The sequence below is a fragment of the Syzygium oleosum genome, unplaced genomic scaffold, assembly GCF_021117445.2.
Source record: "Syzygium oleosum isolate NSW1041296 unplaced genomic scaffold, Sole_v2.1 Sole_v2.03, whole genome shotgun sequence".
Classification (NCBI taxonomy): Eukaryota; Viridiplantae; Streptophyta; class Magnoliopsida; order Myrtales; family Myrtaceae; genus Syzygium; species Syzygium oleosum.
Window position 1 is genome coordinate 17868383 of NW_026607487.1, and position 16618 is coordinate 17885000.

Sequence of the window (16618 nt, forward strand, 5' to 3'; positions counted from 1 at the left end):
CGGCCACGTACGATCACCCAAATCATGCACATCATTTTATCCAATCCAATTAGCACAATCATATCATAATATAATTAAATTAAATCACGCTCTAACCGTTCTAAACCCAAGACAAGTCATAAAATACCCAAAGTACTAGGTAGGGTTTAGGAAGTCACTTACTTCAATTTGGCTCGGGAAAAACCCGCACGGGCTCAAAAGCGGGCCGGATGAACGATAGCGGGCGATGAGCGGTGTTCGGAATGAGCGATGGTGGCCCGGATGAGCGTACTCGGAATGAAGCAGTAATGGGCCCCGGATGAACAGTACCCCCGGAATGAACAGTGACGGGCCCGGATGAACAGTACCCCCGGAATGAACAGTGACGGGCCCGGATGAACAGTGACGCCCCCCCCCCCCTCGGCTGAACCGTACGAGCAAGGGCGCGGGCTTGGCCACGGCCCGGGGCACGCTCGGGCTGGCTGGGCAGGGTCGCCGGGGCTAGGTGGTGGCGGACGGAGCAGCGGCGGCGGCCGGAACAGCGGCACGCGGCGGCAGCGAAGCTGGGAGCTCGAAACAGGGGAAGGCGCCGGGAAAGAAAACAGGGGGGAAAGGGGAGGTCGGGCGGCGGCCGGAGGTGGCACGGCGGCGTCTCGGGTGGCCGGGCGACGGAGGACAGGCCGGCGGACGGCTCGGCAACGCCGGACCACGGCGGACGCGGCGGCAAGGCTGGCTTTGCTCGCGTGCGGCGTGGGCCGAGGCCGGCGACAGGCGGACAAGGCCAGCAGCGGCGGTCGCGGGCGCAGCAGCGGCACGGCTCGGTCGAGGCGGCAGCCCAGCGGCAGCGGCAGCAGCAGGGCGGAGCGACTGTTCGGGCGAGCAGAAGCAGAAGCGGAACCAGTCGGCGAAGGAAGAAGGAAGAAGGAAGAAGAAGGAGAGAGAAGGAAGAAGAAGAGAAAGAAGGAGAGAGGAAGAGATGAGTGGATGAGTCTGACAAGGGGGGAAAACGTGCGCAAGAGGAAAAGGTGACCGGAGAGAGAGAGAGAGAGAAAGAGAGAGAGAGAGAGAGAGAGAGAGAGAGAGAACGTGCGCGGTGGAGAGAGGAGAGAGGAGAGAGAAAAATAATAAAAAAAATTAACTTCAATCAAATATTAAATGCGATCCGATGACCCAAATTCAAAACCGAAAGCGATCTACCGGTCCAAAATAAGCCTCGCATATAAAAAGGGACAAAGGTCGAATTAATTAAATCAAACTATATCGAGGGAGGTCTACTAGTTCAAATTCGCACCCGGTCAAAAACTCCTCTTTTTCCATTATTCCTGACAATCTCAACGCTGGCTACGATAATATTGACACCGTCCAATTTATTTCGTCCTGAAACTCCCGAAAATCGACTGTCAAGTTCGGGGTCTAAATAACGGCCAAATTCGATCGAGCGCGATTCTAGCGAAATCTCAATTTTAAAACAATAACCGAGAGTGATCAGTTCCCGGGCGAGATTTTACTATAAGCACACTGACGAATTACACGTTTTATAAATCCCAACTATGGGCCGAAATTCGGAATGTCACAGACTTCAGTGGAATCTCCAACTCCGAAGTACATATGCATCTGTCACCTTGCATGGAGAGGAACTCCCATGAAAAAATGCCATATAAAAAGTGAAACCAGTCAGTGTTTTGGTGTAACTTTTGTGCTACTTTTCATTAGTTTATTCATTCAGTGGGGCTGATTAGGTATTACGGTGTCGGTTAATTTGATGGACTTTCAGTGGGGCAGATATATGCTCTGTCCATGAATCTATTGAGCGTGTCCCCCTGTTGTCCCATTTCCTAAACTTTACCGCGAAGACACATCACGCATCAGAAACACAGCCGTAGCGTCAAGCATACTTTGGCCTCATTATGCATCATGGCATTAGGAAAATACGAGATCCTTAAATTAATCGCAACCGGGTGTTCGCGGACAATGGTCATGTTGTCTTTGTTTTATGCTAGATAATCGCAATAATTGGCGATTAGTGCAAGCGGAAAATGGATGGGCCGCTAGAAATGGAAGTGCAAATGGCTGGATTTGGGATATGGAATCATTCATTTGCTTGAGATCTTGAAAGACTAATCAACCACCTGGAGCCTAGTTGGCTAAGGGTCATTTCAATGATTAATACTAAAGATGAGTGTGAAATGCTAAGCCAAAATTTGCTATTCAGGTTTTGGACAGGGGGTGTTTACCTATAATTAAATACCTTTTGTTTGTCCTTTATGAGGAAATAGAGAGATAGGAATAATCACTAGCTTCCATTCACTTTCTTTTTCTTTTTATTTCATTTTCATTTCATTATGTTTCTTTTTAGGAATCGTGTAGTCGGATTCTTAACTTTTTTTTGTCGACAATACGGTGAAATTGGGAGACTCGCATTGCTACTCCTATGAAATTACTATAAAGATCCACGCCCATTACGAAATGTTTGATTTATGTCAAAACTACTTCCATCCACTCAAAACCCGAACGTTAAAAGTTGACGAGCCCGACTGTGCAGTCCTGTGGCGGTGCCAGAGGTTAAAATATATATTGCATAGAAAGAAAAATTGAAGTACAAAGAAGAGAGAACGCTCAAGGCTCGATCGAGTCTTGAATTTAGGGTGAACTTTGAAACCCAATTTGACAGCTGAGGCCTTGAAGGAGGGAGGAGGCCTCATTAGTTATTCCAATAAGAAAGAACCCCCAATCTTTTTTTGCCTCTTCCTTTAACTTTGATGCTGTTCATCTTCACATCCGTTGAGGCTGATCATAAGAGATTCGAAAGTTTCTGAGTATTTTTGTTAAATCATGTTTAATTTGCGCGATGCCAAATCCGAAAAAAAATAATGTAACACACTCGGAAATCACCTCGTCGCAATCTAGTAACGAGAGATTTCCGACTACATCACTCGGAAATGAATATAAGACTCCTTGTGAAGCTTTTTGAGTTATGATCAAAGAGGGCATTGAGTGTAAGAGTAAGTTGGAGTTTTGTTTTCTCTTCCTTTCATCATTGTTCTGCTAATCACCGTGAACACCCCACACACGTATATAAAAGAGATGAGTGAGATAAAAAAAATCGATAACATCCGCAACCCATGCTTCAATTTCGATACAAGGGCATAAATGTTATCGTCTCTCTCTCTCTCTCTCTCTCTCTCTCTCTTTCTCCGAGAAGAATGCAAAGAACCACGAAACCCACTGCACATGTTTCGTGGGCCTGAACTACGATTCATTCAATGGGGTTCTGGCCTTTGGCCTTTCTTAGAACCCGGTAATTCATCTTGCGGTTGCGCTCGCTGGGCAGTGGGCAACTTGAGCGAGGTCGGGTGAATAACAGGAGGACACTCTTCACGGGTGTGTGAAGAAGACCGCTTGAGCGAGCTCGTCGCAGACGAAGATGATCATTCCTGGGCACCACTGCTTCACTTGTCTGTCCTTTCTTATTGCATCATTTGCTTATCCTGGGTCCAACCGTTAAACTCTCGCGGTATCACTAGCTGTTTTCTTGGAAATCTAATATGATCGGCGACCGAAGATGGAGATCCATCCAGACCTAATTCTGCGAGGTGGACATTGAATTGAAGAACATAGAGAAGAGCATGGTTTCGTGTTCTCTGAAATGTAAAGCCTTAAAGAGGTTGAGCAGAACTCTTTTCAACCGTTATTCTCAGTCTTGATGCCTCTAACCTAACATATATGTCAGCTGACTCGATTAAAAGAGGACGGGGCACCTCTTTATTACTCGGCAACAAAGTGCCGATATTGGTTGAAACTTTGGTTAGTTATCTGAAATCGTGATGCTGATGTTACGATCATGTTCTCCTTCCATGAAAGAGCGTGCTCATGGAGATTTGTTTTCTCAAAGTTCAAGTTTGATTCCAGACAGGTATCAAATTATGAAGGAAAAATGACATGGGTTCAGACAAGTATTGCCGGCAATCACGATTACTCGGTCAAGTTGGGTCGAGCCAATGTCACCAATCATATTCTGCCGATTCAGTGTTCTTTTTGGCCATTTCTATGGTTGGAGACAAGACCACGTACGATTATTCAATTAACAAAGCTTTCCCATTTTATTTTGTGGCTTGGAGCATTAAAGTTTGTAGCAGAAGCTCACTGAGGAGACCATGCGAAGATACCAAATGAATTGTATAGCAACCGCTTGTTCTAAAAATTTAAGTTATTGAAGAACGATGTGAATTATATGCTGGAAAATTCAATGGTTCTTTGAAAAAAAAGAATTTTAAGACAATGGAGAATGCACACATTTTGGACCACGTCAGGTAGAGAAATTTGCTAGGCTTAATTCAAACTATTGGAAGAAACGAAGATCTCTCGAAATGATGATCACATTAACTCACTTGAAGACGACAGTGGGGCCTGAGAATTGATGGATGGAAATAAAGGGGAGATTGCACAGGTGATGATGAACCCCCTGAAGGATTGCCTTGCATCCTATCCAATCTTCAAAACCCAATTTTATTTTCCTTCCTTTTTCTCTCTCACCCTCTCTTCAGAGCCAAAAGACAAAATCTTGTCTCTTATCTCCTTCGGATTTCTTATCACTACTCATTCTCACGTTTCATCTCTCTCTCTCTCTCTCTCTCTCTCTCTCTCTCTCTCTCTCCAGCTATATACTCCCTCGTTCCCTTCCAAATATCTTGTTGCAATCTGTTTTCTTGTCTCTGCTCAATAGTTCTTGACTTAGGTTTCTTTTTGTCCACTTTCACATTCCTATACGCCATGTATCATCAGCCTGACCACCTTCCTTGTTTGCATTGCCACCCACGTTCCTACATTCGCCTCGGATGCACCTCTCTCTCTCTCCTCGCACCCCACCCACCACCCCCCCCCCCCCCTTCTCTCTCTCCCAAAAATGCTTATGTTGTTGGAGAAAACAGGTACAGCATCTTATAGAGAGATGGTTGTTACTGCGCATGACCCGAGATCAATGCATCAAGGCTTTGTCCCACCATGCTGGAATTCGTCACGTTCACAGGTCTCTCTTGTTAAGAACTTAAAACTATTAGAGAAACTTACAATTATGTGAAAGACCCAGTCGTCGACATCACTGATGGACTGGTTTCTTTTACTTAAATTCTTGGCTTCCTCTTTTAGCTACATATCTCCTAAACTAAGGTTTTAAGTAGTTTAATGGGCTTTCCTTAGCTCATTTTTCTTTGGTTGTGTTAATATTTTGCATCTAACACAAATTTACAAGCAATCCCCGACGCCTGAACACGCATATGGTTAACATCCTTCATCTTTTCTTGCGTAGCATACGTACATATCATAATCATTCTTTTCAAATGATGGTTTTTCTCTCTTGCAGTTTGGAGACAACTTCTAAAGGAGAATAGGGACTTTTTTCAAGCATATTTCAGTGCTACTGCTCATGGTCATAGCCCATACAACGCAAGTAAGTTTGTCGAATCCATATGTATATGGGCATTTATATCTGAAATTGCATGCTGATGATCTAAGGTTGCATTGATGTCCACGAGGTGAACAAAGAAAATGAAGCTCTCTAATTTTATATTCTTATGCATCCAGGTTCTTTTCTTGGGTATAAAGGTGTCGGTTTTACATCTTACATATACTAATAAACAATCATGTTGCATCCTAATTCAGGTCCATGTTTTCGGACATTGCCATGGTTGGCGAGGAAGAGACAACGGAAAGACGGGAAAGCAACAAAGTTCTGTAGGAGAAGTTATGGTTGGGGTCGATCATAGCATCGATTTTTTAGGGTTTTTATTAAGTTGATTTCATTTTGTCACTTTTCTTATGATGATCAGACGCCAGCTATGGAATTAGTTATTATAGTAATTTCAGCATCTTATTATGCATGGAGCAAGATTGCTCTCGCAATCCTTTTGCGGACATCCATGCCAGAAGCAGTCCATGAGGACAAGTCATTTATGTACCCTCACCCAAAAGAGAAGTAGTAAGCTAAGAATTTTAAGTTTGAATAAATAAATTGGTTCGCAAAGTAATATGGCAAACTGTGAAACGTCTTAGCTTGAACAGGTGAACCATCATCGTAACCAAAGAGTTTGCTACATCAATTTCTTAACTTTTGTCCATAAGCTACTATTGGTATCTCTACCAAAAGATAAAAGGGGAAAAGAAAGATGAATGTAATGGACATACCTATGGAAATCACTTCATGTTTTTTAGCACAAAATGAAGATAACAAGTAGTTGCATTAGGACAAGAAAGCAAGATATACTGAACAACTCAGTCAGTCACAGAAGTCTAGAGCTCAACTTGAGTTCATCAGTGAGAGGGAGAGAGAGAGAGAGAGCACTTGCGGTGGAACCTCATTTCCAAGAGAGCATCTAACCAGTTGAAGTCATAATGATGCACTTAATGAGAGAGTTTCAACAGTACTGAAAGAGAAAGTTTCTTGAAGAAGCAAACTCTCTCTCAGTTCAATAATCAAAGGGCGTCTTTTCCCATGTAAAATGCCGGGCCACCTTTCTTTCACGGAACCCTTTGCCTTCTCCGTTCACCTGCAAAAGTTTTTCCAAGACACAAAATCATGCATCCATTTTTGGTCATTTCCAACTTATGAGCTGAGCAAAGTAGTTTGGATCTTTACAGTGTTTTCAGATATGCTTTCATGGGTAACTCATAAATTTCACAACTAATGCTTCAACTTCCAGAAAATGACAATGTCTTTATATTGAATGAGATTAATGGTTTCCTTTTCTTGAACCCCTTTTGGATGACCAGTGGCTATCCTTTTTAAGGTTGAGACTCAACCGTTAAGTCCATTTGTGTGTTATAACTTCTTGGAATCCAACACTTTCATGGGTAATTACAAGTCTCTCAGTTGTTAGTGCATGCTTGTTGAAGGAACTTAGACTTCTGTAATTCTTTAAGATTTAAGATGCTTTTGAAACAAACTAGTTGCCAGCTTGTCCATAAAAGAAATAGTGCTAACATTTTATTGTATTTTTTTAATGAGCGCTCCATGAGCCATTGTTAAGCAACCAATTAAGGAAACTTTATAGTTTTCAATGCACTAATTGCCCTCGTGTTACGCACAATCAGGGTCATGAAAATTAAATATTCTACATAAAGTATATACTTAACAAGACCCTATTTGATTATGATCATTTTAGATTGTGATTATTTGGATGAGAGTTCCGTCAAAGTTTAGTACTTGCGAAGCTTCTAAGGACATCCATGTCTTGTTCCCTAAGGATCCATTTCAAGAACATCCTAAATAAGCATATGCTCGATTAGATGAAGTAACTTCAAAAAAGCCTCAAGGACCTACTACATTGTCGGGTGATAATGAGAAGCCTTATTATAGATACCAAGGGAAAACCCACAAACTGCTCGACCATAATGGAACGTATGTATCTAAGTGAGCACATGAACGGGTGGGTGGCAATACATGCTTATGTAGGAACATAGTTTGCATCATTAAAGGTGGTGTGCAAATGAAAACTTATGAAAATTAAGCTCACAAGTCCAAGCAGTTGGAATTTGGACGTCGACGGAATTTCCTCTACCGCAATTTTTCAGGACTACGTGAAGTTCTGGAATTTATATCAACTCTTATACCCATTAAGGTTTCCCAGTGTTGATAGTAACGTTATCTAATATAAGATAAGATACAGAATAAAATTACTCCATCGTGGTTACGATGTTAATAATTAGGATGTTATACTTGCATTGCATCACTGAATCAATTTGCCAATGATATTAAATCGCAACTATTTAGCAAACATGCGCATTGCTCTTACTAAGCACTGAGCTATATCACAGTTTTCTGCTAATAAATTTAGTACCTCAGTTGAATCATCAGAGATCCATTTCTCCCTCTCCACTTCCTGGACAAAGCTCTCTCCGTTATCCCCTTTAAATTGATGTTGCGGAAATTGTGCCCACTGAAAATGGGAAACGTAACTCATGAATTCAGTTGATTAGGTGCAGCGCACATAACTTTGGCTTGGAGCAACATGTTGATTTTCACCAAAATTTTGTTAAGTTGGAGGATATTACAAAGTGTAAATTATAGATGAATTCAACGATTCGAAATAGAAGTTACATTCTTGGCAGCTTGACTGAAGGCTTCTTTGTGAGGAATGTTTGGATTTTGCGCCTTGAGCCTCCTGATCTCTTCTCTGCGACACATATTCACTTTAGATTTTCTCAAATCTAGTAATAGCCCACAGGTTTAACAGATAAACACTCGGCTTACTTAATGAAGCAGTTATAAGCAGATGGAGCCCTTTGTCTCTTCTCTGGTGCTAAATAAAATTCAACAATATTGTTAGTGCCTCTGATCTACAGAGAAATCAACCAGACATTAGCATGTCAATTGCATGAACTTGACTTAAACGAGGAAGGTCCTTACGTTTGTTAACAACGCGAGTTATGGAAATGGTCTGCTCATCTTCAATGTCAGAAGAATTCACGAAAGAAGGGCTGTACAGTTCCACATTTTTCTGGACTTCCATTTCTTGAAACTCTTCTTTTGGCTAGTCCAGGAAGTAAATATTGATTAGGATTAACAAAATGAGAATCGACTAAGTCAAGAATGAACTACAGGGACAGTGATGGGACACAATTGTTACATCTTCAATTCATTCATGGGGAGAAAGATGATAAAAGTAGAATTTGTAAGGAGCTTCCACACAATTTGGATCTTCAATTGTGTATATGCTAAAAAATAGTCAAGTATAATACACATGACTAGGCTCTTAAAGACTTTATGTACAAAAAAAAGCAGCATTATCATGAGGATGTGAAGTACAATTTACTGGTGAAGGCCACAATAGCACATTCAAGAAAACTAAATGAAGCATTTTGTTTCTGTCACAAAGAGTTATAAGTACCCCGTCGTGGCTAAGAGAAGCTAGAAGATGGAGAGGAACGAAGGAGGCTTTCATCATGTTGACAGAGAGGAGGCTTGTGCAATGACCACACCTCACTGTGACCACCATGGACAAACTGCTGCATGGAACACTTACCTGTATGCATGACATAATACATAGTGAAACAGAAATGAACAACTGTAGTGTAACTATCTATGCCATTGCATTTCTAACTACAATTACCAGTAAAATGGTGGTGCAGAAACCACACTGGACATAGCAAATCTGCTCAGAAAGATTGAGGAGATGATCTATCGTTGCCATGAGAGAGAGAGAGAGAGAGAGAGAGAGAGAGAGAGAGATAGCAATGCTTGTGATTGGAAATATTGCAATATCCAGAAGGATTAATAGATGTGTTGAGCTTGTGATTGGAGATATTGCAATTTCCAGGAGGATTTATAGATGTGTTGAAGGGCTCTGAAGTCCTATCTTCTTTTTTTCTTCCATGATATATGGTGCTTATTACAAGGCTTTTTTAAGTTTCTAGTTGAGGGCATTATCATAATAGTAGACAATCATTTTATTATGCCAAAAAGAGGTCGAAGACTAGCTTTATGGAATAAGCTCTTCCTGAACAAAAGCTTAAGCATTATTTCAGGATGTCTCAGTGATCTTGCCTAAGAATTAACACCTGACTGTACTAGTGCGACAGCCCCAAAAACTTAAAACCTAGTCAAGTCGTTCTCTTTTCTTTTGGACTTCCTCACAGTTTCAAATGATAAAAAGGAACAAAGTTCTATGCAAGTAAAGTGACTAGTGCCTCTTTGTTTCATGGGTTGTTGTCTGTTTATTAACTCACTTCCATCTCTCAACGAGCCGTCTGTGCTTCACTTTGACAGTGAAAGTGCACAATGATTACCATTTTAGTGAGGAGGGGAAGTCTCTAGAACGGTGTACAGACAAGGAAAAGAGGAATCTTAGCATTTGTCTTTCTTGAAATTGGGCAAGTATAATTGACATGCACCCCTTCAACTTTCTGTGCAATTGTTGTTCAATTGTTGCTTCACATGCATTAAACTCAAGCAAATTGAATTTGCTTTTTTCTTCTTTCGCAGTGTGAAGCTGGCAAACAGTCCCCACTCACATGCAAAATCTTATCACCTGCACTTCTCATTCTTCATTCAAAAGACCTGTTACTGTTAGCTTGACCAGCCAAGTGACCTAGGGAAGTTTATTAAATAGATCATATGGTCCCGTCGCATGGTAGAACTGACCAGCCATTCTCCATAGGGAACAAGTTTCCTGGTAGTGAGTTATATCAGACGGTATGACCGGGTTATGACAAGGAGACCGTTCCCTAGATGAGGAAGATTTGTTCCTACGAACTTAATATGCTGTTCTCGCATAGTGAGTCACATAGAGTGAGCTAGGATTTAGGAGTGGAGTAGGACCTTTGTCGTAGAGAAAAGGATTTTGTATGAAAAGCGCCGAAGCTCTTAAAGTAAGGTAAGCCCTGCTGACTGAGAACTCTTTTTAGGAGGCTGCACATGCGGTTATGGAACTTCACTAGTTTGTTTAGCAAACACCTGATTATGAGGTGAAGGTCCTAAATAAAACACAAATCCTTCTTCTTTTCTTTTTGGGTGCTAAGGAAACCTTTGGATATGGAGTTCCGCCGGAAGGTGAGCATTCTATCGGCATTGACGCTGTCGGACTTGAATCTGCATGTGAATCACACACTCACAGATCGCATTAACCAGTTTTTACAGTCAAGCATAAAAACAGAGTTCTTATTAATTTGGTGCCGTGATGTTGCTCTCTAGCTTGTTCCGTCGGAAGACATTAGGATCGTTGATCCTCTACAGTTACAAATTCAATTTACCGTCTGAAAGGGTAGGCTATACTACTAGTCGGAGATTTTCAGAGCCTTGGAGAATTAAGAGCCAAGTATTCAGCAACGTGATCTTACTACTTCGATCCCAAAACAATTTAATCTCATTTTCAGAATGACAAGTATAGTTACTGCAAAGGTATAAAATAAAAGTGCCAAAACTTGTGTACGACGCTCACTTTAGTGCCAAAAGTTTTCGCCGGCTCGCTTAGGACGCGTTTGGTAACACTTCTATTTCTCTATTTTTCTGTTTTTCTGTTCTCTGGAACAAAAAAAGAATAGAAACCTGTTTGGTAACGCATTTTAATTTTCTATTCCCAGAAATAAAAAGGTGGCCAAGAAATAGATTTGAAGCAGAAATAAGAAGTAGAAAATATCTACTTCTTTGTTCTCAGAAATAGAAATAGAAATAGAAAGGTAAAAAGGGTTATGTAAACCCTAAAATTTTTATTTCTTACCTCTTCTTCCTTTCGAGCAGCGGCTTCTTCGGCTCCTCCATCATCCGTCGTCTGCAGAGCACCGGCCACCACCCCTATTACTCGCGGTAGAGGTGCAATTCCGACCTTCCTTCTCGCTCCTCGAGGGCCGGCGCGGCGTTCGTTCCCGGTTCGAGGGTCTCGAGCTCCCGATTACGCGCATTACGGTTCCATCCCCTCCTCGATTGGCCGGCGATGGACGTCCGTCGATCGGATTTAGCCCCCGCGGTTTCTGATGTCTGGCGGTTTCTGGCGATTCGTCTTTGCAGGTAGAACGACGCCGGGACTTACGACGCGAGGACGAAGACCGCCGATCCGAACGGCTCGATTCGGAACAAGGAAGAGTACTCCCACGGTGCCCATGATGGCTTGAAGATCGCTCTTGATTTCTGTGGTGAGCGCTCCCTGCTCTTTCTGAGCTACCTACCTTTAGGTTTCTCTGCCTTCGCGGTGTTGATTCCTTTGGCAGAGCGGTGTCTACGCCTCTTCGACATCCGTGCCTGAAGTAGTTTCTGGAGTTCATCTATTCATGCATCGACGGCAGTTTGGAGGACGAGCATGCAATTGTAGGTTGCGATTGTGCGAGTCCCGTTGCATGCTCGTTTGATACTAAATATATGTAGGTGCATGGAGATTTGAGAGTCCAATTTCCATGGACGTATGTCTTTTAATACTTCAATTATAGCTTTCCTTCATTTGCTGCTATGGGAGGAGTTGCTTTTGCTTATGTTTTGTGTCATTTGATGAGTAATGGTTGACTTAATCATCTTACGATGTTTAGTGCACACGTGCGGGGCGCGTCGTCTGTTATGTCGAAGACAGTTAACAAGTTTGTTAACATGATGCTATGTACTTACAAGTTCTTGAAGGCCAAGCAGTGCGTTTGCAATTTTAGTTGGCTTAACGTTATACTCTGGACTTATCAACGGGATTTAATCTGCGTACTCTGATTTACTTTTGTTACTTGCCTGTAGCATAGTGTTAGGTTCATCTAAGCAAATTTAGATATATTTCCAATATTCATCAATATAGAATGCATGAAGATAATTGTTGCTTTAGACATTGATACTTTCTTTAAAGAAATCCCTACAGTCTTCATAAAGTTGAGGTATATGTATTATCTTATGTTCAGTTTATGAGAGCATGCTTAAGATGGGTGGTTTAGTATTCAGTCTAATGCTTCCATGATTGTCGACCAAGGAAATTCTAAGACCTTTGCATATGTTTTACATGAGTTACCCCGTAGATATGTTATGATTATAAGAGTTTCAATTATACAACTGTACGAACCCATCATGGATAATGTCATAGCTTTGATGAATCAAGTTTTTTTGTGAATGGAGTTGAGATATAACTTCAGTCAGTATATTTACATTTGCTTTTCTGTTGGATACAGAGGAGGTGAAGTCCAAGTGTCCAAAGATTACATACGTAGATCTATACCAGGTGAAAAGACTGTTTAAAGGATTTGTTCTTCCATCTTACATATTATGAGTCGCCTCTCCCAATAGGTGGACGAAATCTCTGTTGATATGACTAGCTTAGTTTGAAAAAGACTTCGAATTCTTGCCATTTAACTTTGAAGTTTTATTCCTTCCAGCATGCAACATCTTTAAAACTAATGTGCATGCACGTATGGAAGCCCTTAATTGGCATAACCCACATATTCTCCATATTCAGATGCTTTAAGAGCAAATCTTTATCTATCTTGTTTTCAATCCCCTGGGCATTTAGTTCTCAGTTGCTTGTAGGAAATCTCCTCTGTCTAGGTCAACTGGTATTGTTCTTGGTTGATTAGTGGTTGGATGATGTTATATATAGCTGATCGATTCTAGTGGTTACTATTAAAAATGATTTATCAATTTGCAAGTATTGATCATTATGAGCGAAATGCCTATTTCAGCTAGCAGGAGTTGTTGCAGTAGAAGTCACTGGAGGTCTCACTGTCGACATTGTTCCCGGAAGAAAGGTACTATGTTTTAGCTATATGTGAGCAAGATAATTCTTACGAGTGCCTTATTCACTAAGTTTTTTTCTATCTGTAGGATTCAAAAGTTTCTACAAACGAAGGAAGACTTCCAGATGCTAATCAAGGTATTCTGTTGTGTTAACTTTCCCTTTGTTGTCTGGCCTCCCTTCATTTCCCTCCATCCCTCCGTCCAAATATTATGAGCCACTGTGCTTCTTATTGCTCCAGGCAAAACGTTAAATAGCTATTTATTGTTTTCCTTAAGGTTGCTGCCTGTTAATCTTGAAATGTATGTCCATCTCATCTGAATGTCAATTAGTAAGTTTCCAGGGGAATGATTTGAATGAGATAAGAAGCACAATATATATGCTTCTCTTGTTGAGCATTTTCTTGTGGGTGGGTTTGGGATGTGATTATGTTGTTGTTGGTGATCTTTCATTTTGATTAACTAAAACTGAAAAAAAAAAAAAAAGAATGATATTTCTTGTGTATGGACGCTACATTATTCCTTGTCTCAATTGCACTTGGTTTGTTTGATTGGATTCTCCCTGTGAAGCATGATATTTCTTGTGTCTATTAGTCTTTTCTTGTGTGGTTTTTGGAGGAAAATAGAACAAAGACGAAGGGTTATAGAGGACAAATTTGTTTGTGATGCTTGTTCTGTTCAACTCCTCAGATTAACTTTGCATTGATTAAATTGGTACTTGCTGCCTGTTGAGCTCAGGCACCTGCAGCTAAAGAAGTTTGTGGCAAAAGTAGCTGATAAGAAGGGGAAAACAGTTGAAGTGGAGAAGCAAGAGCAACTAGATCCTCTTGCTGGAAAACTATAGCTTAGGAAAAATATTGCAAATCAAATGGCAAGGAATCACAATATGCCTGAGATTCCATGACTTTATGTTTCTGACTTCTGTTATATTGTTCATAAATATTTGGCAATATTTTGTTAATTAGCAGGTATTATTATTGTTGTATTTTTGAAATCCAAAGCCTGTGCAGCATTTCAAACAGAGGTTTGGCAAGCTTTGAATATTTGGCAAAGCATGAGTTGATGGGATATTTTAGTACTAGGAGTATAGAGAATCTCATTGGAGTGTTGGCATTCAACTACATTTTTCTTGCTGCAAATGAAGACTACTCCTCCACCTACATGTTCAACTTTATTGGATGAAAACAAGATGTAAATATTTATATATATAAGTCACAATCAAATTTAAATTGATTTTGTAAACTTAATCATTATAAGAAAATGAAGGATTCATGTCTATATAAATCAATTTTCAAAGTTACTGTGACTATTTAAGTGATTAATAAAGCGAATGGATCGTATTCAAGCGCCTACTAAAATCGGCATCATCCACGTGTTATTATAATGCGTATATGGAGTTTATATATATAGTGGCAAAGAATTCTATGCATCATAGGAAAGAGTTCATAAAGAGAAAGAAATGTATAATCCTCTTAAGTGACAAAAATTAGTGACGTCAGCTGTTGTAAATTATAGCACTGTCAATGTTGACCTAGAGAGTTCTTCACATTCGTAGGATGAGTTCTTGTTTTGTTTATTTATTGGTAATAAAAACAACTAACACATGGTTAAGATGTAAGTATTCTTTTTTATCTTTTGGTAATTTAATATGAGAATAAATAGTATTTGTAATAGCGGTTGTGAAGAAACTTTTGAAATAGATAAATATGGTATTCAGAATAATTGGTTGATTACAATAATTAATTATGGTGTAAAAAGTAGTGTGAGTTAAAAAGGATTAGACAAACCAATAAACAATGCTTCTTGGTTTTTTTCATTTATAACTTGTTCTTACACTTAAATAAAAGATATAAACTTGAATGAAAAAAATTAGAAATAGAAATTTTTTTGATTGTACCAAACGCATTTCTGTTCTTTTTCTATTCCAGGAATAGAAATTTTGTGCAGTTACCAAACGCATTTCTGTTCTAGAAATAGAAATTTTGTGCAGTTACCAAACGCCTTATTTTGCTCAGAAACTCTTCCAAGAAATAGAAATAGAAAAAACTATTTCTAAAAAGAAATTGTTCCCAGAAATAGAAGTGTTACCATACGCACCCTTAAGTGCCAAATCGGAAGAAAAACGATCACTTAAGTGCCAACGGCGAGAAATTCCGGCCAAATTAATACGTGGCTTTTATAATTAAAATTTTAAACCGAGTTGGAATTTTTTTAAAAAAATCGGTCTACGTGGCATTTCCACGTGTATAATTCGATTTTTTAAATATTTTTTCTGAAATTTTTTTCCTTCTTTTCTTTTTTCTTTTTCTTTCTTCTTCTTCTTTTACCTTGGGTCACCGCCGGTGACCGGCGGCCGGCCGCTTGGCCTCAGCGACGGCGAGGTCGGCCTCGCCACGACCAGGCGAGGCTCGACCTCGCCCAGATCCGGCGAGGTCGAGCCTCGCCGGCCGTGGCGAGGCCGGCCTCGCCGTCGGCCGGGTTTGGCGACAGTGAGACCGGCCCCGGCGAGGTCGAGCCTCGCCGGCCGTGGCGAGGCCGACCTCGCCGTCGCCAAACCCGGCGACGGCGAGGCCGGGTCTCGCCACGGCCGAGCGAGGCTCGACCTCGCCCAAATCCGGCGAGGTCGAGCCTCGCCGGCCGTGGCGAGGCCGGCCTCAACCCGGTGACGGCGAGGCCGGCCTCAACCCGCCGACGGCGAGACCGTCCTCGCCACGGCCGGGCGAGGCTCGACCTCGCCCAAATCCGGCGAGGTCGAACCTCGCCGGCCGTGGCGAGGCCGCTCGCCGCCGCCGGGTTTGGCGACGGCGAGGTCGGCCTCGCCACGGCCGGGCGAGGCTCGACCTCGCCCGCATCCCGGCAAGGTTGAGCCTCGCCGGCCGTGGCAAGGCCGCCTCAACCCGGCGACGATGAGGCCGGCCTCGCCGTCGGCCGGGTTTGGCGACGGCGAGGTCGGCCTCGCCATGGCCGGGCGAGGCTCGACCTCGCCGGATCCGGCGAGGTCGAGCCTCGCCCGGCCATGGCGAGACCGGCCTCACCGTCGTGGGTTTGGCGACGGCGAGGCCCGATCTCGCCATGGGCGGCGAGGCTCGACCTCGCCGGATCTGGGCGAGGTCGAGCCTCGCCCGGCCGTGGCGAGACCGGCCTCGCCGTCGGCCGGGTTTGGCAGCGGCGAGGTAGGCCTCGCCATGGTCGGGCGAGGCTCGACCTCACCCCGATCCGGCGAGGTCGAGCCTCGCCGGCCGTGGCGAGGCCGGCCTCGCCGTCGCTGGGTTGAGGCTGGCCTCGCCCGGCCATGGCGAGGCCGACCTCGCCGTCGCCAAACCCAGCGACGGCGACGTCAGCCTCGCCGTTGCTGAGGCCAGGCGGCCGGCCGTGGCCGGTGGCCGGTCACCGGCGGTGACCCAAGGTAGAAGAAAGAAAAAGAAAAAAGAAAAGAAAGAAAAAAAATTCAAAAAA

The 16618-nt window shown here is 42.5% G+C and overlaps 2 protein-coding genes and 1 long non-coding RNA gene across 4 annotated transcripts; 2 read left to right on the forward strand and 1 right to left on the reverse strand.

Moving 5' to 3' along the window:
• Positions 1–4652: 4652 nt before the first annotated feature.
• Positions 4653–5825, forward strand: LOC115665338 (uncharacterized). 2 transcript variants are annotated; one of them, XM_056309088.1, is made up of 5 exons: positions 4653–4811; positions 4907–4992; positions 5060–5077; positions 5336–5421; positions 5638–5825. In XM_056309088.1, the coding sequence occupies exons 1-5, from the start codon at positions 4750–4752 to the stop codon at positions 5770–5772; spliced, it is 387 nt and encodes a 128-aa protein (XP_056165063.1). In that variant the 5' UTR covers positions 4653–4749; the 3' UTR covers positions 5773–5825. The 2 variants fall into 2 exon arrangements, 1 of the variants encoding a protein (XP_056165063.1); XR_008815953.1 differs by lacking the exons at positions 4653–4811; positions 4907–4992 and having other exon boundaries at positions 5050–5425.
• A 337-nt stretch (positions 5826–6162) lies between these two features.
• LOC115665336 (axial regulator YABBY 4) lies at positions 6163–9193 on the reverse strand. Its single transcript, XM_030587209.2, has 7 exons — positions 9084–9193; positions 8862–8996; positions 8381–8504; positions 8225–8273; positions 8072–8147; positions 7812–7910; positions 6163–6521 (listed from the first exon to the last, which is right to left on the reverse strand). The coding sequence occupies exons 1-7, from the start codon at positions 9162–9164 to the stop codon at positions 6441–6443; spliced, it is 645 nt and encodes a 214-aa protein (XP_030443069.2). The 5' UTR covers positions 9165–9193; the 3' UTR covers positions 6163–6440.
• A 2404-nt stretch (positions 9194–11597) lies between these two features.
• Positions 11598–13145, forward strand: LOC115665337 (uncharacterized). Its single transcript, XR_008815955.1, has 3 exons — positions 11598–11777; positions 11831–11865; positions 13111–13145. It is a non-coding gene; the product is annotated as an uncharacterized LOC115665337 (long non-coding RNA).
• Positions 13146–16618: the final 3473 nt, after the last annotated feature.

Bases quoted from the DNA above. Each gene is read 5' to 3' on its own strand.
- LOC115665338 (XM_056309088.1), top strand. From the start codon at position 4,750: ATGTATCATCAGCCTGACCACCTTCCTTGTTTGCATTGCCACCCACGT. The intron at 4,812-4,906 runs CGGATGCACCTC...TTGGAGAAAACA, and splicing joins CCACGTTCCTACATTCGCCT to GGTACAGCATCTTATAGAGA. The intron at 5,422-5,637 runs GCAAGTAAGTTT...ATCCTAATTCAG, and splicing joins ATGGTCATAGCCCATACAAC to GTCCATGTTTTCGGACATTG.
- LOC115665336 (XM_030587209.2), bottom strand. From the start codon at position 9,164: ATGGCAACGATAGATCATCTCCTCAATCTTTCTGAGCAGATTTGCTAT. The intron at 8,505-8,861 runs GTACTTATAACT...TTCCTGGACTAG, and splicing joins CTTCTCTTAGCCACGACGGG to CCAAAAGAAGAGTTTCAAGA. The intron at 8,274-8,380 runs GTAAGGACCTTC...AATTTTATTTAG, and splicing joins AACTCGCGTTGTTAACAAAC to CACCAGAGAAGAGACAAAGG.